This window comes from Opisthocomus hoazin, chromosome 8 (genome assembly GCF_030867145.1).
Source record: "Opisthocomus hoazin isolate bOpiHoa1 chromosome 8, bOpiHoa1.hap1, whole genome shotgun sequence".
NCBI classification, from domain to species: domain Eukaryota; kingdom Metazoa; phylum Chordata; class Aves; order Opisthocomiformes; family Opisthocomidae; genus Opisthocomus; species Opisthocomus hoazin.
In genome coordinates this window covers 51,551,362-51,575,590 of record NC_134421.1, presented here as the reverse complement: position 1 = coordinate 51,575,590, position 24,229 = coordinate 51,551,362, and the positions used below count along the sequence as shown (strand labels likewise).

General features: G+C 47.3%; 3 protein-coding genes across 7 annotated transcripts in view; 1 reads left to right on the top strand and 2 right to left on the bottom strand.

The window, feature by feature from the left end:
- TRABD (TraB domain containing) overlaps window positions 1-13,139 on the top strand; it is a 37,408-nt gene extending 24,269 nt beyond the window's left edge. For all 3 annotated transcript variants that reach the window (XM_075428953.1, XM_075428954.1, XM_075428956.1), the window contains 4 exons: window positions 1,367-1,506; window positions 3,767-3,939; window positions 5,745-5,856; window positions 8,705-13,139. In XM_075428953.1, coding sequence (XP_075285068.1) covers window positions 1,367-1,506; window positions 3,767-3,939; window positions 5,745-5,856; window positions 8,705-8,882 — 603 coding nt within the window. In that variant the 3' untranslated portion in view covers window positions 8,883-13,139. The remainder of the gene's footprint in view (window positions 1-1,366; window positions 1,507-3,766; window positions 3,940-5,744; window positions 5,857-8,704) is intronic.
- Window positions 13,140-13,186: 47 nt separating this feature from the next.
- Window positions 13,187-24,229, bottom strand: part of HDAC10 (histone deacetylase 10) — a 73,461-nt gene continuing 62,418 nt past the window's right edge. For all 3 annotated transcript variants that reach the window (XM_075428948.1, XM_075428951.1, XM_075428952.1), the window contains one exon: window positions 13,187-14,174. In XM_075428948.1, coding sequence (XP_075285063.1) covers window positions 13,999-14,174 — 176 coding nt within the window. In that variant the 3' untranslated portion in view covers window positions 13,187-13,998. The remainder of the gene's footprint in view (window positions 14,175-24,229) is intronic.
- Window positions 15,719-24,218, bottom strand: LOC142362234 (uncharacterized). Its single transcript, XM_075428828.1, has 2 exons — window positions 23,141-24,218; window positions 15,719-17,813 (listed from the first exon to the last, which is right to left on the bottom strand). The coding sequence occupies exons 1-2, from the start codon at window positions 24,216-24,218 to the stop codon at window positions 17,791-17,793; spliced, it is 1,101 nt and encodes a 366-aa protein (XP_075284943.1). The 3' UTR covers window positions 15,719-17,790.

Below are 24,229 nucleotides of genomic sequence, written 5' to 3'. Positions count from 1 at the left end.
ATAAAACCATTTGTTAGTGACTAGAAAAGAGCACTCTGGCCATACTTGTGCTGAAGCCTGTGAAGCAGTAAGAATCATCTTTGACTTCAAAGTGTGCTCCAAAGTATGGAGGTTTGTAGCCCTAAGTGGCATGAAAACAATTCCAACAAGGCTTCACAAAATAAGGGTTTTTCCTGATGGTATTTCTGATGGCATTTGTTTTCATTTCATTAATAATTTATTTGTTTTGTTCTTGTTAGATAGTTGTTTTGGAATTCTGAATATGGATCATGGTCCCACTGTTGGCGTTGTCAAGGTTTCAGTCTGTAAAAATGAACTCTAAAGCATGAACGAGATCGAACGCATTCATTTAGAGAGAATGTTTGAGGAAGTGAAATACCTGACCAGTCTGTTAGTCCCACCTGGTCTTTTAACATTCCCTTTTGTACTACTACCAGCTGTGTTACTGGGAACTCAATAGTCGCTGGACTTCTGCTGTGTATCACAGCTACTTCTTTTTGTCTGGGAATACCGAGACACTATTTTCACTGTGTGTATCCACCTTGCAGAATATGTCTTGCTATTATTATGTAAATTAGGTACTAGTAAGGAAATCTGAGATAACATAGCTGTTAAAGAATCTGGAGTAATTTGGTGTATTTATCCTTAAAAAAACTGTTTCAAAGCTTATTTTTCTGAGCATTCCAGACCAGAGTGAAGCATTTTAAGTGTTTCTCATTGTAAGTGGGAAAACAAACAAACAAAAAAAGCATATGTATTAGCTCTGTCCTGTTCTAAAGCGGTTGGTTGAAATTTTTAAACAGGTGTGCAAAGGAAAGAACGTTCTAGACGTTCTGTGCTGTGCTAAAATTTGTCAGTCTAAGCTACAGCAAAGTCTCACCTCACATTGTCACGTGGTATCTGGCATCCATTCTTGTTTCATAAGCTCCTGCTCGAATGTATTTTACCACGACAAGCTGATAGGTTTGTGATCCTGACAAATCCTAGGTAGAAGCAAAATGACCACAGTCATTTCACCTTAGACTTTTTTCAGACCCAGACAGATATTGAGCCCTATCTGTTCACCATAAGTGGTCATGAGCAGAAACCTTCTGTTGAGGTAAAAGGAACCGAAAGAGGGTGGCATTACAACTTAGTGGTTTTACTGCAATACCTACTGCATCTTGTAGCTCAGGTATTCCTTTATGAACTAGTATTTTGGAAACTATTTACTGCAAAGCCAAACTATTTTTCATGCTGAAATATGACAGTACTTGCTCTTTTCTAAGACACCTTGTGTAACAGAATAAAATAAACCTTCTCTTAATAAGGATATACTGTGCTGCGGTATGAAATGTTGATCAGTGATTTGTACTTTCTCTTTCAGGCCAGTAAAGTACCTTTCTGTAAATTCCATCTTGGAGACCGACCCATCCCTGTTACATTTAAGAGAGCAATTGCTGCACTTTCTTTCTGGCAAAAAGTCAAGCTTGCCTGGGGCCTTTGCTTCTTATCTGACCCAATCAGGTATGAATAAGTATCCCGTATGTTTATTAGGATGAATTGTTCAGTTCTTCAGTTTGACTTTGGTACAAGCTGGGAGTCCTCGATACCCATCCTCATGCAGTGAAACTTGAAATTAGTGAGGATATACAAACTACCCTGCAATAATCTAGATTTTTGAAAAGAAAGCTGATTTTTCAGATTTTGTTGCAGCTCTTTCTTTAATGGTCTTTTGATACGTTACTTCCAGCTGAAGTGAAAGATTTAGTGCAGGAGAATTCCTAATGTACTTAATAAGGAACTTTTTTATTATTTTTTTTAATTTTTATCTTGAAAATAAAATCTTTTCACTACTGTGTGCGGATATTGTAAATAGAAGAGAGTAGGGCCTTGTTATGCTAATTTATACTTTTTTAAGCTTTCCAAAGGACGTGGGCCTGCTGCGCTGAGTCACATCTGGATCAGGGCAGCTTGAGAACTGAATCTGCTGTCTGAGCAGATTTTTGGAACAAGAGAAAACATTTAAAGTCTGTGGACTCTTAATGATTATTGCATTTATAAAGGGACATTGTTAAGAACTTCTGCCTTACGGCAATATTTCTCAGACAGCTATTCTCTTGCCTGGTTTGGTTTCCTCTGCCCTGCAGAGACATCCCTGTGCCAAGCTTGCATCCTCTTTCCACAGGCAGGTGTGTAATAGCTTGCTTGAACTGGGTAAGAACACAGGCACAGCTATCCTAAATTCAGTCTGCTCCTCCCAGGCTCGCAGAGATGGGAGGCTTGCCAGAAATGCGTTCCCTGCACGTGTGGTCCCTGAAGCTCAGTGCCTCTCGTGGACCTTGTGACCAGAGCCCCGCACAGCTTATGAAGTGATCTGAGGCATTTTTTCCAGGCTTCTAAAATTGGGCCAGGGCTCAAACTGTGGTCTGGTCAGTCAAATCTTCCGTTTTCCAGTTTTAACATTTACTTAATTCTCCTTTCCTGTAAATACTTGTCGTTACATTCGTCTCTAAGGTGTTTGACCCTCTTTCAATCCATTAACTGCAGTTCATGTGCAAAGTTAAGTTTACTTGCTTACTAGTCTAATACCAGCATGAAACTATTTGCAGGATTTTGGGGGGACATTGGAGGATATATTTCTCTGCAACTTCTCCCCTTCTTTTACCTACCCTAAGAACCTTTTGGGTTTCAGCTGTAATATTAAGATAATTGTGGTACAGGCACTCTAGCTTCCCACTGAAACTTGGGCATAACATCTAAGTTGTTGTGGTGTTTGATCTGCTATGTTGATTTTTAAAGTAAGGTGTGGGTAGGGGTTGAAAAGGCAAGGTGTTTATAACTGGGAAGTTGTTGGAGGGAGGGGGTATTGCATACCCAGCTATCAACGTGAGATTCTGTGGAAAATACGGTAATAATTCAGCATCAAATTTGTGTCAGTCCGATAGCTTTTCTATGGTATGTTGAAAGCTGGCAATGTGTTTCTCCTTTTGGTTGTCCCTGTTGTCATTCGTAGTGTCCTTTTCATTTTGGAAACTAAAAGTATGTTTGGCCTCATTCTTCAGGACACAGTGATGTTCAGACAGATGATTCTGTAGCCATAAACTGTGACTGCACTGCAGCTGTGTGTGTGAACAGAGGGTTAACAACACCTGTAAAAAATATAAAAGCTCATTACATTTACTCCTGCTGGTTTTTTTTGTTGATTTATTGCCCATTACCTATTCTTCTATTCAGGGAATGGATTTATAACTTTGACTTCCCTGCTGAAAACCTGTGATTGACACTAGCAGCCTGCAAAACTCTTTCCATCCCCTCAGACTGTGCCTGACAGTGTGCTTTTTCTTGTTTCTTGAGTAGAGGCTCTGTGTTCAGTGATCAGATCTGCTTCCTAAGGAGTGCTCTGTGTTCCCTCTTCTAAACTTTATTAATACACACTGAAAGTGGGGCACCATGAGAACTGTTTCCTTTGAAGCCCTAGTGCTTTTGCTCATTTGAGTTGTCAGCTTTCAAACTGGGAAGGGTGAAAATCCAATTGCACTGCCTAAAGGCAAGTGACCTCTCTTCTTTCCTTACCCCTCACTGTAGAGGCGTTGTTAGGTATCCAGTTTTACAGGTTTAGGAGTTTGTTTTGCTTCTGAAGAGGACAGCCGGGGGAGGAGAACTCTATAGAGTGTGGGTTTCTGTGAACAGTGTGTATGATACCCAATTGTTTTTATTCATTGGTTTGTCTGTATTGGGCTTTAGCAGCATGACAGATACTGAGAAAACTTACCTTTTGTTTCAGTAAAGATGATGTGGAGAAATGCAAACAGAAGGATTTACTGGAGCAGATGATGGCAGAAATGATTGGAGAATTTCCCGATCTTCATCGAACAATTGTCTCGGAACGAGATATTTACTTGACCTACATGCTGAAGCAAGCAGCAAAGCAGATAGAGCTACCTCGAGCTTCAGAAAGTAATTGTTTTAAAGCAGATATCATTACCAGCAAGGTGTTTTTTGTGTACTAGCCCAGAGTTCAGTAGCTGTCAGGAAATCTGGGATGTTCTGTTCATGTGTGCCACATGTCACATGAGATTACAGTGCTTAAGAAATTAGAAGGCGATATTGCAGCCACTTACAGAAGCAAAGAATTTGTTTAGAGCAGTAGACTCCAAATTATGATTCCTTTCTCATTGTGCGGTTTGAAAGTGGAAGATACTAATTAGCCTGACAGCTTTCTCAAAAGGCAAGCATCTGATATTACAGCACAGCACGAGGCAGTCTAGAGTTATGTTGCCCGTCTCACTTCCACCGTGTTACCTCACCAAATTCGCTGTCATCACTAAGCTGCTCAGGAACACGTTTCTTGCTTGAAACATCTGTGACTCTGCATGTTTCAGCAAGGTATAAGCATACACAATAGTTGCATTTCTCTAGCCTTTGGAAGTATTTTGCTGCTGTATGTGATCTACGTGCCCTGCTTACATGTAAGCCTAGTGAGGTATGGGTTACCTCTTATTTCCTGTTGTAAGATACTGTTTGTAATCACTTCCGTGCAGGCCTCTGTCACTGTCTTCTGATTGCAGGACTTAAAATAGCAGATGGGACCATAAAAGACAAGAATGTGAGGGACTGCCTGACTGACAGTCGCGTGTCTCAGTCTCCTAGTTAACAAGACACAATGCCAGAGACAGTTTTGTTTAGAAGCTCTGCATTTATATTATATACATGCAATTTGTTCTACGCATTCATGCTCACAAGAGACAAAAAGAAAAAGGGGGGGGGGCAAATGGTGTACTTCAGATTCATAGTGAAATGCAAAACCCCTCAATTCAAATGAGCGCAAATAGGGCATCATCACCATTATCTGAATTATTTGCTGTTGTGGGGACATAGTAAAGGGAAATTCCTGGATGCTGTTTGCAGGACAGCTGCCACTGTCCATAGCAGTAGAGAAAGATCTCTGTTCAGGAGGCAGCAAAGACCAGGGCTGTTCCTGATAAACAGTACAGAAACACAGCCCACACAGGTAAGGAAAGAAATTCATTTAGCTTGAGCCTGCTGAGCCTCTCACCCTGAGGCTGGAGTATGAGCCCTGGCCAGGTCTGGTCACTCAGACAAATGTTTCCTGAAAATCCAGAAACCGCGCTGATTTTTTCAGACTTTAAACAAAAGAGGCAGTAGGTGAGATGGGTATTAACTTTTAGTATGTAACGGAGTTTTAATATCTAGTAGTAAGAGTCCCTACCTCTGGGAAAATTCTGTTTTGTAATCTCACCCATCACCTATTTATTTAGGGCTACGAGGATGATGAGGGGACTGGAGCATCTCTCCTGTGAGGAAAGGCTGAGGGAGCTGGGCTTGTTTAGGCTCAGAGGGGATCTTATAAATGCTTATAAATATCTCAAGGGTGGGTGTCAGGAGGATGGGGCCAGACTCTTCTCAGTGCTGCCCAGCGACAGGACAAGGGGTAACGGGCACAAACTGAAGCACAGGAAGTTCCATCTGAACATGAGGAAGAACTTCTTCCCTCTGAGGGTGACGAAGCACTGGAACAGGCTGCCCAGGGAGGTTGTGGAGTCTCCTTCTCTGGAGATATTCAAAACCTGCTTGGATGCAGTCCTGTGCAGCCTGCTGTAGGTGGCCTTGCTTCGGCACGGGGGTTGGACTAGATGACCCACAGATGTCCCTTCCAACCCCTACCATTCTGTGATTCTGTGATTTATAGCTTAAATTACTTTTTTCTGATTTGTTCCTTTCTGTCCATCTCTCTTCCTCAGCTGAAACTAGGAAATACATCCCAGCTGTTGTAGTTGGTGTTGTTGGGATGGGTCATGTACCTGGAATTGAAAAGAACTGGAACTCTGAATTAAACATCCAAGAAATAATGAGGTAACAGTCATGCTTTCCTATGTGTTGACGTAACAGCTTCTCTTGCTAAAAGACAGCAGTGATTTGTTTGTTTGTTTGCGGGTTTTTTTTGTTGTCACAGCTTGAAGAAACATCACTATTGTCATCCCTGCCCTGTCAGCTCACTGACTTGCTGTGCAGTGCTTGCAGATTGTGCTTACAGTAAAGGATAAGAAAATATCAAAGGAAAAAAGTACAATAGTTGGATATCAAGGGAAGTACAGATGAGAAGATGCCCTTGTCCAGAATGAAAATTCATTGATCCACATTTAAGGCTTTTAAAATGAGAATTCAAGTGAGGGCTGTAGAAGTGTTTGAAAACAAAACCAGCTTCCAGTCTAGCTTAGGTAAATATAAACCGTTGGATTCAAAGCTTTTGTTGTGTCAGGACATTGCTGGCTCCAGCAAGCTTACAATCGCAGTTGCTCATAGCCTATTTTAAACTGTATACGTAAGTAATAACATGTTCCAATGTGTATACCTAGATATGGGCTGATTTAAGCCGTGTATCTGGTGAACTCTTACTCCCAAGTACTTATTAAAATAGATGGATGTGCTTCGTAAAAGAAGGGATTGAAGAACCAAAGTGTTCGGACTGTGTGTGTCTTATAAAGCCACAAAGGTCAGGGTGGCTTTAGAAATGTAGGAGGGATTATAGTATGACCTGGTAGTACTGGTCTGCGGTGGTTTAGGGTAATAGAGGGTAGGTAGTTAATAGGGTAACAGAGCCTTTCAAATATTTATCTTATCACATCTGTTTACTGTGTTTGTGTAAGCACCTCACCTGTCTCTTCAGAGGCTCTGAAAACCAGAAAAGACCGTGCCCCACCTAAATGGTGTAGTTATTTATAAGTCTTTCTTGAGGCTAAGCCTTGCCTGGAGTCGCAAACTTAGATGTCCATATTCCTCTACATTGTGGCACATTACCTGTAAAATGAGGTTGCCCAAATCCATATAATTGTATGGTTAATGTGGGTTACATATTGGTGGTAGAGAACTGAATAGTGCAAAGCCCGATTGCATGTCTTCAAGTTTACATGGAGGGTCGTCTTCGTCAAAGTTTAGGCTCTTTGACTTGATTGTCTTTACCGTGACGGTACTATAATTAAGTGGAAGGTTAGCAGTATCTTTCATAAGACGTTAATATTGCATTAACTTAACTTTCTAAAATAATATGAAGCAGTTGACATGTATGAGACTCATTCATTTCTCATTAAACTTTTTTACTCCTGCTGCTGTTGCACTGCATTTGCAGAGCAGAGTTATGGGGGTTGTTTGTGTGTTAGTGGTTGTCACCTCTCTGAAGTGAAAAGTTTTAAAGACTTTTAAAGGTATTAGTTAAGTTTTAAAAGTTGAAGAGTGATCTTTGAAATTGTCTGGATAGAAATACACACATTTCTGACTTCCGATTTTCAAGTTCATCCAATGAACCTGACTCTGAGCAGACCTCACTATTTGCTTCAGATTGTTAAGAAATTATTTTTTTGAATTGCGCTGAGGGACTGGAATTGAGAAAGAATAGAGAAGCGTGTGAGAAGATGTAAGGGGATGCTTCTACCCATCCTTTGTTCAATGCGTATGCCTTTTTAAAACTCTTCCTCTGCATTCCCTTAATATGCAAAATCTTGCCAGTAATAACTTTGCCCCGGTTTGAGTGCATGGATCTGAGCTCAGGCTGGTTGTATCCCGGTCTCAGCACACCTAACCTGGTTTGAGTGTGCCCATGCTTTTGCGCTGCTGTAACTGATTGCGTCTGAACACATTAGAAACATTTTCTAGATATAAATAAATGAGAACTTGTGGCTTCTTAGACAAGACATGCGGAGACCTCTTGGTCACCTGTGAGAGGATTCTCCGAGTGGCAGCGTAGGCATGCTGTGGGTGCAGGGCCAGCTGGTGAGCGAAGGTGCAGGGCTACCTGTGCATGTGGCTGGGCTTCCAAAGCCCGCTTTATTCTGAAGGCAATACTCACTGTTCGCCTCATGCACTGAGTTAATAAGACTGCTTGAAGGCAGGGGTAGACCTGGCCTGCCTGTTGTCCTCTGCCCTCCTGGTTCCAGGTGGCCAGTGCAGAGACTTCCAGCTCAAAGCCAGCATTGCGTGCCAGACCAGAGACAGCTTTGCGCAGAGCCTCTCCGATTTGTCTGCACCGTCCTGTGCAGAGCTCCAGAGGCCGAGAGCACTGCAGGGGCTCGCGCTAGGAGCTGCAGCTGGGCTGGTAAGCCTGCCTGGCATCTGGGGGTGCACCTTGCTGAAACACCCCCCACTCTGTGCAGGGGCCAGCCTGGCTCCTGACTTACCCCTTCGGGCTTCACAAACCTGACCGGGTCTGGACGCATGTTGTCCAGAATATCCAGGCTTTGCTTTCCTCCATTACCCTGATGACAGCGAGTTGACTGTACAAGGGTTGGACCTAGGCTGTGGCCTGCTTCTTCTGGCTATTTGCCTCTGTACAGAGATATGCATAGTAATATTATAAACAGTTCAACAAACAATATTAACTTCCAGTATTCTTCAAGAAGTCTTTGTGTTGTCTTAGTTATTTTGATAGGGTGATGGGCAAGTCAAAGTCCGTAGCCATTAAGAGTGGTATTGTACATAAGTGGAAAAGGCTTTGCTTTTATTTATTATTTATTGTTGTTGTTATTTAATTTGGATATCGCCCTTGAACATGAAAGAATGCATTGTTCCTGCATGATGCATCTGCTACCTGAAAGTTTCCTGCACTATAAGGGGGAAGCGCAGAAAAGGTCCTTGTTTTGATTGGAAAAACGCCTGTTCTTTCTTTCCAGCTGTGTGGATGTTAATGTTGTTTTGTATCTTGTTCCAGTGTGCCTCCTCCATCAGCTTCAAGTAAGATTTTCAAATTTGTCATAAAAGCAACAGTTTTTGGACTGATGGGATATGGCTGCTACCGAATAGGTCAAAGGACAGTTCAGTTCATTCTCTCGATGCCAGCAGCACAGAGCTATCTTCAGAAGCTGACAGAAATCAGGTCTCAGCATTGAACGTGGAGTGGAGGCACTGTCTGAAGAAGGTGGCTGAAGAAGGGCGATAGAGGCAACAGATGTGAACGGGACTGAAACGAGAGGAGGATTCTAGTCAGAGGTGACTGATGCTGAGCAACGCTGAATTGCTGTATGATAAAAGATTTGATACTAAAGTTACACCAGCTATGATCTAATGAATAGGTTTGATTCCTGGTAAGCGTGTTGCGTGAAACTACATGATTCCAGATTGAGGTAAAAGAAATATGTACGCCAATATATATATTATATATATGCATACTGTATATATAATATATATTACTGATGATGGAGTACAGACAGTTTAAAGAGTGTATGTTCATGGCCTCTTTTCCAGAGGAACAGAACAACACAAAGTAACCGAATTGGCTGCATCTACTCCGAAGTTCAGGGACACTTGTCTTGAGTGATTCTTTGCTTTTTTTTTTCCTTAGGTATGATAATACCTAATGGTCATTTCTGGTGCCAGACACTTTTACACATGATTTAGAGGGGCATCTTCTCAATGTGTGTTTTGTACTTCAAACATTTAGGCTTTTTTTAAACTTAAGAGCTTTCTAAGAATTTCAGAATTGTACAGGCTGTCATACGTACACTGCTCAAATTTTTTACAAGCCTTACTGAAGAAGGGGAGCATTGCCTTTAGATCACGTCTCTTGTTACCACCACCAGTCGAATGGTCTTTCTCCTGCATAGAGAAGGTAACCCACACCATCAGAGCGCAGTGTGGTTTGTGTCAGATGTTTACAGGACACTCTGTTCTTTTAGATTAGCTTATTTAAACTGTTGTTTAGCCAAATCCTGCTGGATTCAGTATTGTAAATTGAAGAGAGTAGAACTACTGTACAATTTACTTTTGTTTCTCGGATCTTTCATTATCGGGACAAGAAGTCTGGAATTGGTAGTACCTGCCCCTCATTTTTGATACATGAAAATATTTTATTTATCAGTGTAATTTCTCCGTGGATGAATATTTTAAACTATTTAATAGAAAAGCAGTGTTCAGTTTAGTTTTTCAAACAAGTTGTAGCATTTTATTTGGATTACCTGCTATTTATACATAGAATTATGGGTACTTTAGACTGCTGTGATTTTCTTTAATTGTCCAGGACAGCCATCCGTCATCGATCTACTTCTTTTTTTTCTTTTTCCTTAATCCTGGGTTCATATTTCATAGGAATTTTTTTGTACCCTTTATACAGGATTGTCAATGATTGTAGAGTGCCCTCTGCAATCAGCTAGTCCCAGTTTGACAATACAAAAACTGTAATTGTAATATCAGAGTTTTAACCTGATGTGTTAGAATGGAAGAGTGAGTTTGAAATGGGAAATGGAAAAGTTTGCTCCTCAGGCTCATGTGCAGTTGCTCATCGGTTAAAGTGAAGTTTTTGTGGGCATAATTTCTTTTAGGAATGAAAGATAGGAACCAGTGTGCGAGGCAGGAGGAGGAAAAGGTGATGCGGCGTTTTGTGTGTGTTTGTTTTCAGTTGCTTTGATAAAATCAACACGCCGCTTTTAGTAGGGTCTGTTTCCAAAGCCTTGTGTTGGAAATCGTCCCATACGGCCTATTGTTTGCTGAAAGTATGTACCTGTATCTTCTGTGCAGTGGTGTCTTTTTGAAGCTTTTGAAATGAAATGAAGGGTCTAAGGCTCCTCTCTGTGAGGAGACTGGGAGAGCTGGAAGCTGGTCTGTCCATGCAACCCAATGCTTTTCTGCCTTGCACTTGGAAAATTTTGCAAGTCCCGGTGCAGCAGATCATTTGAGCGCGTGTTTGTCTGTAAACCTGTTAAATCTAACCCAGTCCGGCAGAGCTCTTAAGACGATGCTGGGTGCTTTTCTGGATCTGGGCCTTACAGTTGGGCAGGGAATAAACCTTAGCAGACGAGAATGGCAGCAATTCACACTTCTTGGATACAAAGTGTAAATGAGAATACAGAATACAGCGGAGGCGGGTTCTTTTATTCTCCATCTATCAGTGCTAAAGAAACCACCAGCCATCTCTAGCAAGAGAAAAAGCAGCATTTGTAAACAATTTATAGAAGACTAGAATGACTGCCTGAATTCTGGTTCCTGATTTTTTTTTTTAAAAAAAGGTTTGATGTACTGTTTACAATTAAGCAGGCCTATATGAATAATTCTATGACATCTTGTGTACATTTTTAAAAGATGAAAGCAAAAGCTTAGTCTCATTCCTCTCCTGGCTTTACTGACATACCAAAACGTTGGTTCTGTTGGTTGTTCCTTTGAGAATTTTTAGCTCCTAGAATTCAATATATTGATGTTTTGCTTTAAGTTATCTACAGATTTTTAAGGTATCTGCAGATATTTTAAAAGCTCTGTAGGTCTTTGATATCTGTGCTCAGGTAATTTTACACAAAGGAAAACAAATCTAAGGTAAATTTTAGATATGAGCCTTAAACTTGGGTGGGACTAATGCTAAGTGATTGTCATGGAGCATTCTTGCAGACTTAATGTTTTAGGCTTTTTAGCCAGAAGTGATTACCATGTAAGATGTCCGTTCATTATTCAATTACTCTCTCCAGTTAATTCCTTAAGTCTATTGTTTTGTGCTTTTTTAGCAAAGTGTATCAGCAGATTCTTCAAGGAGCCTGTCTGTGGACAGAGAATTTGCAATTTATCTTCCCGCTATTGCAAACTGGCAGATCATACGCACGCACTGTTTACTCAGTGGCACTGGAAAGCCTGATGAATTTGCAGAGCTAACAATCCTATGAATCCACACACAAATGCTTGGTGTTGTATGTTCAATGTCTTGTACTGTTCATGTAGCATAATCAGTGTTTTAGGTCCGTTCTTTCTGTTCTAGTCAGTCCTTTCAGTGTTCACAGCATCATGTAAAATTTAAATATATGTTGAATTGTCCCAGCCCCGCCTCAACCTTATGAAGCCATATTGTATTTTTTTTGGTGACATGTACATCTGTTTTATGCATTTGTACATGTGATGTAAATTTGAAGTATTTTTAACAATGTGTGCCTTTACTCTAAAGTGATTTAAAGTAAACAGCAGTATGTTCTATGATATAAAAAAATAAAATATTTTAACCACCATTTCTGTTGAAGGCATTCATTTTCCTTATTAATCAGTATTTTTACTGAGAACAAACACTGGTTAGCTAGATCTAGGACATGATAATTTCACCATCTAACACATTTTTCTGAACAAGAACATCAGTTGGAGTAAACACCTCCCACTGAGGGGCATCTGAGTGTAGTGCCGAAGCTAGGAATCTAGTTCCTCTGCCTGCCATATGTAGCGGGTTAAGAGAGGAAAGGGTGGGTTTCCCTGCCCTACTGAACTTGCAGGGAGTCTGACTTCTCCATGCCAGTGCCTGGGTTCAGAGCCCAGTGATGCCTCGGGGGTTGACTTGTTGTTACTTTTCTTTTAAAGTCTCTTGGCTGCTCAGTCGTGCCAGGAGCTGACAGCCTTAGTCCCAGTCCACCTGGGCGCTCGAACACTGGCCCGAGGTCAGGCGCAGTCACTCATGCTTACAGTGCTGTCCTCTGCATGGGAATCAGACCCTTCAAGTGGAAAAGGGGTTGAATTATGGCAACAAGAGTTCGATCTTTCAAACTGAGCCAGGTAAATCAATCTGACCTGTTACTTCTGGGGGAAAAAAAAAAATCTATTACTAAAAAGACCCTGTATCCCTAGCCAAACTAAGTATACCTGCGAAGCTGCAGTCCCTGCAGGTGCTGTGCCAGCTGAACAGGCTGCTGGTTCTATGCTTTGTCAATCAGTCTGTACTTTTTGATTGTACGAGTGCGAAGCAAAGTGCAGTCCTGTTTTCCCTCGATCAGCCAAAGTTCCCTTTGGTTGCGCTGGGAGCTGCGTCTGCAACATGCTGGGTAAGCTGCAGAGGTGGGAGAAAAACAGTGTGAACGCCATAGCCAAGTAGTGCGGGGGGGACGCGCAGATGGCATGGCTGCACAGCGCGTGGGCAGCCCGGGAGGCAGCTGCCTGCCCTCGCAGCACGGTGTTTGCCTGTGTTAGTGCGCGCTGCTGGTGTGTCTTCTCCATACTGAGTACTGAACCAAATGAAAAATATTGATTTTTTTGAGGTGGATTAATGGTGCCTGGATTGCCACTGGAAGCTGTTTTTCTGTGTGTGTATTGTAAAACATAAAAGGCCCTGAGAAATACGAGTTATCTCAAAGTGCCAGGCACTAGTGGGAACTACACGGGGAAAAGAAACAACAGGCTGTTGCTTGTGTAACTCTAAGATACTCATGTACCTATTTTCATGTTTCTTTCTAAAACTGAAATAAACTTTAATTTTAGACTAGGGTGTTTTGAGACTGATTTTATTGCAAGATGGGGGGGTCTTTTAAGTACTTGCAGGAGAAGGGGCACTTTTCTGGCTCTGACTGAGGGACGGACTTCAGCACCGGCGCTGCACCCTTTCAGCTGGCTGTGGAAATGTGCACGGAGAGCATCAACTGCGGGACACAAGCAGCTCCAAAAATGCCAGACTGAAACTGGTCTGGTGCTGGTTCCTGTGCGCATCCCCACAGCAGCAGGTCCTGTGTGTGTTGGTGAGGGAAGGGGGATGGAGTGAGGCTCGCTCCCAGTAGGGAAAAGGGTGACAAGGGGGAGCATCTGTGCTCTTTTACATCACAAGACCTTGCCCTTGAGTCCTGCCACCTTGGCTGTGGCTCCTTCTCAGGTAGCTCTGTGCTGGGGGCTGGTGGTGCAATGTGAGGACACGCTTGCTTTTGCGTGGTCGATGTTGTCGGTTTGTGGAGTGCTGTGCAGGGAAGCTCTAGGGGTGTTAGTTTGAGGGGAGAAGAGATGCATGCCTCCACTGCCACACCTGCCTCATCTGAGACACTTGGTGCCGATGTGTCAGGACTGATGCATAATGGGAAGGGGGAAAGAATCAGACTTCCATCAGTGTTTGGGGAAAAAACCACCAACGAACCTACCCCTCTGTTACACACTTCTTCCAGTTTCATAGAATGGTTTGGGTTGGAAAGGACCTTAAAGACCATCTGGTTCTGACCCCCCTGTCATGGGCAGGGACACCTTCCACTAGACCAGGTTGCTCAGAGCTCCATCCAGCCTGGCCTTGAACACTTACAGGGAGGAGGCATCCACAACTTTTCTGGGCAACCTGTGCCAGTGCCTCACCACCCTGATGGTGAAGAATTTCTTCCTAACATCTAATCTAAATCTGCGCTCTTTTAGTTTGGAGCCATTCCCCCTTGTCCTATCACTATACACCCTTGTGAAAAGTTCCTCTCCATCCTTCATGCAGGCCCCTTCAGGTACTGGAAGGCTGCTATAAGGTCACTCCAGAGCCTTCTCCAGGCTGAATAGCCCTGACTCTCTCAGCCTGTCCTCATAGGAGAGGTGTTCCAGCCCTCTGATCATCTTTGTGACACTCCTCTGGACCCACTCCAACACATCCATGTCCTTTCTATGTTGGGGGCTCCAGAGCTGGGCGCAGGACTCCAGGTTTCAGGAGGCTGTGTCTCCTCCCAGCTAAGTGACATTCCTTTAGTGGTAAAACATCCCTACTTTTGGCTGCGAGATGATTCACAAACAGGGCAAAGTCATGAAGAGTGACACTTTGCTTTGCGCATGTTGGTAATTAACACACCAGGTCTCTGCAGAGCTGAACATGCCTGCCAGCTTCAAAGCCAGCAGGAGCACTCGCACCGTCCCCAGAGCGGTGCGCAGCAGCGGGTTGCTGGGTGGGCACCACTTGCCAGCGAGCTGCTTCACTCCATCACCCTGTATCTCCCTCCCTGGTTCCATCCCCACCTCATCCCAGTGCTCTGGAGCCGAGACCCGCTGTTGCTGCTTGATTTTGCCTTCTGATTTAGCTGGAAGACACAAGTAAGAGCAGTAACTTAGTGCCATCTACTGACTGCAGCTGGTTTACCTGGTACATCTGGTTTTAAGTGGAGGTGCCTACCGCACCCGGAGACTGTTCTTCAGAGAAGGTAAGTGCACATACCTTGGAGAGGTTTGGTTTTGATTCATGGATGTGGTACCTGGTATTAACTGAAATGACACAAAACAGGAGCATCCTGAATAATTACTGATTTGTAATATACTCCCATTCCTCCTTCCTCTTGCTGGGATTGTATTGATGCTTGGGAGGCAGATTCTTGATGAATCAGCAATAATCTATCAACCTTCACTTTAAAAAATTAAGTATCTGCCAAAAAGCATGACTGTATTGCTTCTAGGGTACTTTATGGAAAATACATAATTACATTGCTAGAGAACTACATCCTTATTACACCTTAATTTTACTCTTTTGTAAAAGCCATGGGTTTAAAACCATTGAAATTAGCATGGATTGCTTCAGTTGTAACGCTTCAAGGATGGACTTAGTTTGCTCCTCATGCAAGACCCCACCTCAGCAGACCTCTACCCTCATTCTTCTAAAAGTTTAACGTATTTTTGTTTGTCACGCGGAGGGACTGGCTGCTCCTTTAAGGCAGCTGGAGACTCTGTGGGCTTCTTGCCCAAAACCACACTCACCAGCTCTTGGTGCCACAGGAGTCGGAGGCCTTGGGGAATCACAGTGCCCTCGACGGGTCAGTGTGGTTATCAGCAATTTCTGCCTGCCCACTGCACGGATTTCTACCTCCGACTGCGCACAGGCAGGCCAGTGCTGGCATTCCTCAGCACATGGCACTCGGACCTCGTCCTCCTCATGCTCTCAGGGATGCCCTGCGGGAGGAAGGCCCGGGGCAGGCAGCTCTCCCACAGCGCGGACCACCGCTCTGGGACTGGGCCGAGGCGTGGCTCCCCTCTTCAGACCAGTTACCTGAGACATAACTGAGGCACACAGTTTATTCACTGGTCAACACACTATGAGGAAACTAGCAAAACAGACAGACAGTAACGTAAATACCATACCACTGATCAAGTTACATATTTACATAGACCATAAGGCACAGCTACAAAGTCACAAGCTCTCCATCTCAGAGCTAGAGAGTCTCACGCACTGCCAGTCCTCAATGACAGTTTCACAGGTCCGAAGGCGCAGGTTTGACCCCCGCGCCACAGCCTGCAGCCAGAGACCTGATGGGGGGAGCCCAGCCGGTCACCCCAGGCCAGACAACTGCTCCACACGAGCCTCAATCCCCACGCGAGCTCCAACCAAGCACCAGCAGGACCTTCTCTGGCAGCTGACACAGTTCACCAGCACTGCTGGGGCCTTGGCTCCATGGGGCTGCATGGTCCAGCGGGACCTCTTGCTCACAAGCCACCCCCTGGCCTGCCTGACCTCCTCCGAGGACATTCAGACCACTCCAGGTGCTCATAAGTTCAGTCCCTTCTGGCTGGAAGCCGCAACTGTTAGACTAGCAATGCACGCAAGATGTTCAACCAGGCACGTGAGCACATGCCTTCCTTTTGAAACAAGCAAAGCATATCTAGAAGAACAAAGAACAACATGACTTCTGTCTTACCTAATAACAAGTACAGAGTTAAGTGCTTTAAGTGCCGCACAGCAGTAGCTTTTGGAAACCAATCCATGGATACATCACACCAACGATGTAGAGTTCACATGTCAGTCTCCAGTTCTGACAGTTCCTTACTCGCCAAGGTGGTCCTCAGGCTTGCAGGTTGTCTGCTCTCTGGTTTCTCTGCTCCCTTCCGTATGCTGTCATGTCATCCGAACACCTCATCCCAGCAAGGCCTCTCAGCTCCCAGACAGACATCATTAGTCCCTTAGCCTGGAACAAAACCTTGCTTTCAAGAACAGGCAGATGGATGTACACCACCAGCAGATGCAATCCCACACCTCTTTTCTTCTGGAGCCACAGAGGCCATATTATCCTCCCGCTCCCCACTGCGGGTGAGGCAAGGCATACGCAGCCTGCACTGTTACCAAACAGCACTGGTGTTCCCACGCCGACTTGCCCCACTGACGTGTGACCATCTCCTCCCATGGTCCCCAACTGTACAGAACTAGTACATTTGGTCGTCCATTCGCAACAGCGGTTGGTGAAACTTCCCTTGTAATATGGATCTCAGTGTTGTACCGCCCATGAGAGCAGAGCTAATCCATCTGAAAGAGCTGGATTGATAGCCAACAATTGCAGCTGAGTACCACAGATAGAGGTATTATTGAATTTCGTCCCTTAGGGTTTGCTGTTTTGGTTTAACAACTTGGCAGTTGCTTTTACCACGTGCCGTTATTTGCTTATCCCAGGTAGTTCTCACTGCTGTTGCATCAAAGAACAGTCTGAAGTCTGTTACCCATTTACCTTGTACATGATTCAAAATTGCTGCCATTTTCACAGAATGGATCACAGAATGGTTGAGGTTGGAAGGCACCTCTTGAGATTCTCTGGTCCAGTCCCCCGCTCAAGCATGGTCACCTAGAGCCGGTTGCCCAGGACTGTCTCCAGACAGCTTTTGAGTATCTCCAAGGGTGGATATTTTGCAACCATAAGAGAGGCACAACCCATGTACGCGCTGGTCACTCTCTGGATGTACTCTGGCATAGTTCACACCTCACAGATCAATTCCCCATCTCCTTCCTCACCACACAGGGTTAATAACCATACCGTTACAGGGTTTGTGGATGGTGTGATTGTAGCTTGGGATATTCTCAGTGGCCAAAACCAAACCTGCACCATCTGAACAACTAAGAGCATATCAGGTGGCAGAGCCACACCCCCATTATTACCCTGGTTGCAAAGGTACCACTTCCATCCCGTGCAACTTCTGTGACTGACCCACACTGGGATCCAAGCTGAGTATTTAATTTATTAGTCACATGTTTTTGTCCAGTCCATGCTCTTACAGGTTGAAGTCAGCTAATTCGGGAAAGACTATTAACAAACAGTTATTACTGGGAAAGCAAACATGAGGTCATCCCCAGTGTCTCCAGGTCTCGTACTAAAATTCCTTTGACATCTTTCCTGAAGGAAATAAAATCATTAACAGCAGTGGTGATGTTACACATCCAAACTATTGCTCTTACACCTAGACGCCAGCAGCAGAGCACACTGAACAGAGCCCACAGTGCTTTAACAATATTCCTGATGCTGTCTTAACACAATGCTGAGCACCTCAAAGAAGGTGGTTCTCGGCGAGGCTCTTTGCGGTCCACACCTGTAACCGACCCCACAGCCATATTTCATCCTGAAGACCAATCTTACACTTTAGTTAGAATCATTCTCTTTGATTTCCTGGCAGCGGGCCCCATCCACCCCAGAACCACCCCCCCTCCCCCCCCCCCTTCTTTGTTTCCAATTAGTTCTGTTTCCCAACCCACAATCGCCCCTAAATTTTCTCTGGGCCTTCCCCTTCCTATCTGAGGTGTGGATAGGACTGCATTTCCCAGAGGGGGCTGATTTCCATGTTGCTTTACACTGGCATGCTGCTCCTCAGCTGTGCGACGCTGCAGAGCAGCATGGGCCCGAGCTCTCTGCTGACTGAACCCCGCTCCGGGATCAAATCAGTACGGGAGGCACACAGCTGTTTACTGATTCGATTTGCTGGGCTACAAAGGATGTCCACCTGCGGGGCAGGGGCCGCAGTGGTACCTCGCAAGCGCATTGTTCCCGTGGCCCAGTGCACAAACAGAAGTGCTCCAGCTTGGTCCCCTTTCTTCTGCAGTTAGCTTCGGCCTCACCTTGGTGGACCTGTTAGCTCTCTCCACTACCCTGGAGGACTGTGGATGGCAGGAAAAGTGAGTTAACTGATGCACCTCTACCCCCTCCAGGAACTTCTGGACTGGTGCATCTCAAGCGGTTTCCTTTATCTGAATCAGTTAAGGTTGGAGGACCATATCCACTCAAAACTTCATGCAGACAGATCATGAGAGCATGAGGAGGACGAGGTCCGAGTGCCATGTGCTGAGGAATGCCAGTACTGGCCTGCCTGTGCTCAGTCGGAGGTAGAAATCCGTGCAGTGGACAGGCAGAAATCGCTGATAACCACACTGACCCGTCGAGATCATGGGGAGGTGTACACAGCACCGGGCCTGCTGGTGACAGGTGGAACTCAGCTGTCTCAAAGGGGGAAAAGAATTCTTGGCCACGAGCTGGCGGGGCTCATTCAGAGGGCTTTAAACTAGGTTCGAAGGATGAAGGGGATATTGCCCAGCTCACTAGGGATGAGCCTAGGCTTGGAGTGCCAAGGCCAGGGGTGAGATTGACAGCCCAGCTCAAGTGTGTTTACAGCAATGCACATAGCATGGGCAATAAACAGGAGGAGCTGGAAGCCATTATACAGCAGGACGGCTACGACTTGGTCGCCATCACAGAAACGTGGTGGGACAACTCGCATGACTGGCATGCAGTCATGGATGGCTGCAGACTCTTTAGGAAAGACAGACCAACAAGGAGAGGTGGGGGAGTTGCTCTGTATGTCAGGGAGCAACTGGAATGCATTGAGCTTGGCCTGGGGGCAAATGAGGAACAAGTTGAAAGCTTCTGGGTTAGAATTAAGGGACAGGGTCATATGGGTGACATTATGGTGGGTGTGTACTACAGGCCACCTGACCAGGAGGAGGAGGTTGATGAGGCCTTCTACAGGCAGCTGCAAGCAGCCTCACAGTCACAGGCCCTGGTTCTCATGGGGGACTTCAACCACCCTGACATCAGCTGGGAAGACCACACAGCTAGGCAGGCACAATCCAGGAGGTTCCTACAGAGCATCAATGATAACTTTCTGATGCAAGTGGTGGAGGAACCAACAAGGAAAGGCGCGCTGCTGGACCTTGTGTTAACAAACAAGGAGGGACTGGTGGAGGATGTGAAGGTTGGAGGTAGACTCGGCTGCAGTGACCATGAAATGGTCGAGTTCAGGATCCTGCGTAGAGGAAGCAGGGCGATAAGCAGGATCAAAACCCTGGACCTCAGGAGGGCTGACTTTGCCCTCTTCAAGGAGCTACTGGGAGGAATCCTGTGGGCCAGGGCTCTCGAAGGCAGGGGGGTCCATGAGTGCTGGTCGCTCTTTAAACGACACTTCTTCCATGCACAGGAGCAATGCATCCCCCTGAGAAAGAAATCGAGCAAAGGAGGCAGGAGACCTGCATGGTTAAACAAGGAGCTTCTAGCGGAGATCAGGCAGAAGAGAAAGGTGCATGGAATGTGGAAAGAGGGGCAGGCCACTTGGGAAGAGTACAGAAACATGGTGAGAGCATGCAGGGATGCGACAAGGAAGGCCAAGGCTCACCTGGAATTGAAGCTGGCAAGGGATGTCAAAAACAACAAGAAGGGCTTCTCCAACTACATCAGCAGCAAAAGGAAGGCTAGGGACAACGTGGGGCCGCTGCTGAATGAGGCGGGTGTCCTGGTGACGGAGGATGCGGAGAAGGCAGAGCTACTGAATGCCTTCTTTGCTTCAGTCTTCAGTGCTAAGACTGGCCCTCGGGAATTCCAGGCCCCGGAGGTAAGAGAAGAAGCCTACAAAGAGGACGACTTTCCCTTGGTCGAGGAGGACTCTGTGAGGGATCGCTTAAACGATCTGGACATCCACAAATCCATGGGCCCCGATGGAATGCACCCACGAGTGCTGAGGGAGCTGGTGGATGTCATTGCTGAGCCACTCTCCATCATCTTTGAGACGTCCTGGAGGACAGGAGAGGTGCCCGAGGACTGGAGAAAGGCCAATGTCACTCCAATCTTCAAAAAGGGCAAGAAGGAGGACCCAGGGAACTACAGGCCGGTCAGCCTCACCTCCATCCCTGGAAAGGTGATGGAGCAGCTTATCCTGGAGGCCATCATGAAGCAAGTGGAAGAAAAGAAGGTTATCAGGAGTAGTCAGCATGGATTCACCAAGGGCAAATCATGCCTGACCAATCTGATAGCTTTCTACAATGACATGACTGGCTGGGTAGACAAAGGGAGAGCCGTGGATGTTGTCTACCTTGACTTCAGCAAGGCTTTCGACACAGTCTCCCATGATATCCTCCTAGGGAAGCTGAGGAAGTGTGGGCTGGATGAGTGGTCGGTGAAGTGGATAGAGAACTGGCTGAATGGCAGAACTCAGAGGGTTGTCATCAGCGGCGCTGAGTCTAGTTGGAGGCTGGTGACAAGTGGTGTCCCTCAGGGGTCAGTAATGGGCCCAGTCTTGTTTAACTTCTTCATCAACGACCTGGATGAAGAGTTAGAATGTACCCTCAGCAAGTTTGCTGACGACACCAAACTGGGAGGTGTGGTAGATACACCAGAAGGCTGTGCTGCCATTCAGCGTGACCTGGATAGGCTGGAAAGCTGGGCAGAGAGGAACCTGATGAGGTTCAACAAAGGCAAATGCAGGGTCCTGCACCTGGGGAGGAACAACCTCATGCACCAGTACAGGCTTGGGGTGGACCTGCTGGAGAGCAGCTCTGTGGAGAGGGACCTGGGCGTCCTGGTGGACCACAGGTTAACCATGAGCCAGCAGTGTGCCCTGGCTGCCAAGAAAGCCAATGGCATCCTGGGGTGCATCAAGAAGAGTGTGACCAGCAGGACGAGGGAGGTTCTCCTTCCCCTCTACACTGCCCTGGTGAGGCCTCATCTGGAGTATTGTGTCCAGTTCTGGGCTCCCCAGTTCAAGAAAGATGAAGAGCTACTGGAGAGAGTCCAGCGGAGGGCTACAAGGATGGTGAGGGGACTGGAGCATCTCCCCTACGAGGAGAGGCTGAGGGAACTGGGCTTGTTCAGCCTGAAGAAGAGAAGGCTGCGAGGGGACCTTATAAATGCTTACAAATATCTGAAGGGTGGGTGTCAGGAGGATGGGGCCAAGCTCTTTTCAGTGGTGCCCAGTGACAGGACAAGGGGCAATGTGCACAAACTGAGGCACAGGAAGTTCCATCTGAACATGAGGAAGAATTTCTTCCCTCTGAGGGTGACGGAGCACTGGAACAGGCTGCCCAAGGAGGTTGTGGAGTCTCCTTCTCTGGAGATATTCAAGACCTGCCTGGACAAGGTCCTGTGCAGCTTGCTGTAGGTGACCCTGCTTTGGCAGGAGGGTTGGACCAGATGACCCACAGAGGTCCCTTCCAACCCCTACTACTCTGTGATTCTGCGACACCAAACCATGATGTTCGTAGCCTCACACACTGCCATGGCCTCTGTCCATCTTGCTGTTCCATCAATGGCAACAAACAGATACAAACCCTCCTCCAACCTCCCTTCAGGCCCACGGAATCAATTTGCCACTGCTCAAGCGGTGCCCGCTCCCAGGGGTCAAAGGCATAACCCAACATGGATTCAGAATTCACAGAATGGTTTGGGTTGGAAGGGACCTTTCACAGCTCATCTAGCCCAGCCTCCAAGGCTGCAATGGGTTTCTACCGTCCACATACTCCACAGCCCTGGACTTCCACAGAAAGTGTGAAAACAGGGATTTCTAAATCCCGATCTACTCAGCCTTCATTGCACCCCCGAGCCTCCTCACGACTCTTCTGTGCTTCAGTACCACATGGGCACTGGGATGGGAAGAGGGCATCTGCGGCTGGAACTACCTCATACTCTTCATTTACTACCCCTGTTTCTGTTTTACTTTCAGACCCACACTTCACTGACTTGGGGACTCCTGCGATCGCTCCACTTTGAGGCAGCAGCATGGCTTGTACAGATCTACCTTGAACTGAGACAGGAAATTCATTCCCAAAACGTTTGCCCCTCTTTTACCAGAATTATCCACCCACCCAGTTTATCCCCCCCCTACCCACCCAGTTTATCCCCCCCTACCCACAACAGGCTTCTGCTTCTTTTCCCCTCTTCCCACTCCCAATATCCAGATGGATTTAGCCAGGAGCAGAGGACCCCGATAATCTAATAACGTTGTCTCTGACCCTGTAGCAACTAAGAAAGCAACTTCCCACCCCCCTTCAACAGACACCATACCTGCACGTAGCCCCTTTCCCCTGCCTACCAGGTCAGTGCAGTGGAGGTTAATCCCACCAACACCAGGGGCTGGGACTCCTAATCTTTGAAGTCCCCTAATGATGGGTATAGCTTTCTCTTTGGGATAGAGGGAGGAGATGGCGGATTCATCTGCTGCAGTTTCTCCCAAATCTCCTCTTGCTTCATCCCCTTTTCCTGAAGGATTTTCTTCATCTTGGCAAGTAAAACTCCTGTGGGCTGACTGTCTAGCTCTCCTTCGTTCACCCCCTGGCTTACCAAGTATCTCCAAATTGTCCCCCTAGGGATGTATTTCCTCCCCTTTACCCCTATCCCATCCTTCGCCACCCCTCTCCCCTTGGCTTCCATCAGGGTCCCCATGTTCTCCAAGATCGCCATGCACTCACCAAGCGGGCGGCCGATCAAAGTGGACCCCAGGCTGATGAAAAACCCCTTGTGCAGCTCGGGAGCGCGGCAGGCCAGCACCCCCACATCCCCCTGCTCCACGTTCACCCCAAAGATGTCAAAGTCGGGGGTCACCGGCTTCTCCCTTTGCTTTAAAGCCCGGAGCAAGACATTCCCGCACACGCAGGCTGACGCTTCCTGGACATCCGTCCAGGGCTCCCCCTCCATGTTGTCTCTGAGCGGCTCGTACTCCCCCAGGTTCCTGACCACCAGCCGCAGGATCTCGCCCCCCGACATGCCGTCGGCAGGCAGGGCTCTGACCACGGCCCCGACCTTGGGCCACGGCAGCCCGATGGCCGCCACCGCCCGCTTCGCCTCCTCCTGCGTGAAGGGCGTGCGCCGCTCCAGCGCCCACAGCCGCTGCGCCCACACCGGCCACCCCTCCTGCTTCTTCCTCCAGACCTTCTCCTTGCCGGGCGCGTCCCCCGCTCCCCGGCCGCCGTCCCCCTCCGCCGCCTTCGCTCTCCCGAAGCTCGCTCCCGGGGCCGCCGCCTCCTCACGCCGCCCGTCCCCGTCCCCCATCTCCGCCGCCTCGCCCTTCCCCAGCGCCAGCAGCGCGCCCAGCCGCTGCACCTTCCCCCGCAGCCGGGCGTTCTCGGCCGCCTCGGCCCGCAGCTCTGCCCTCAGCCGCCGGAGCTGCCCGGCCTGCCGGCCCAGCAGCGAGCCCTCGCAGCGCAGCGCCAGCACCTCGTCGCGGGCCACCTGCAGCTCGCCCTGGAGGCGCCGGATGCGCCGCTCCTTCTCCTCGGCCGCCGCCTGCAGGGCCCGCGCCACGCCGAACAGCAGCCACTGCAGCGCCGAGCACTTCTTCTCGCCCTTGGGGCGGCAGGCCGAGACGTAGCTCAGCCACTGCCGCTCCGCCGCCTCCAGCGTCGGGTCCCGCCCGACCGCCGCGCGGTCCCACGGGTCCCCGCCGTGCTCCAGCATGGCCTGCACCAGCGGGCCCCTGTCTTCCGGGCCCAGGGCGCTGCCCGCCTCCTCCCGCTCCTTCGACTTCCCCCCCCTCGTCAGCCACGACATCCCAGCGCCGG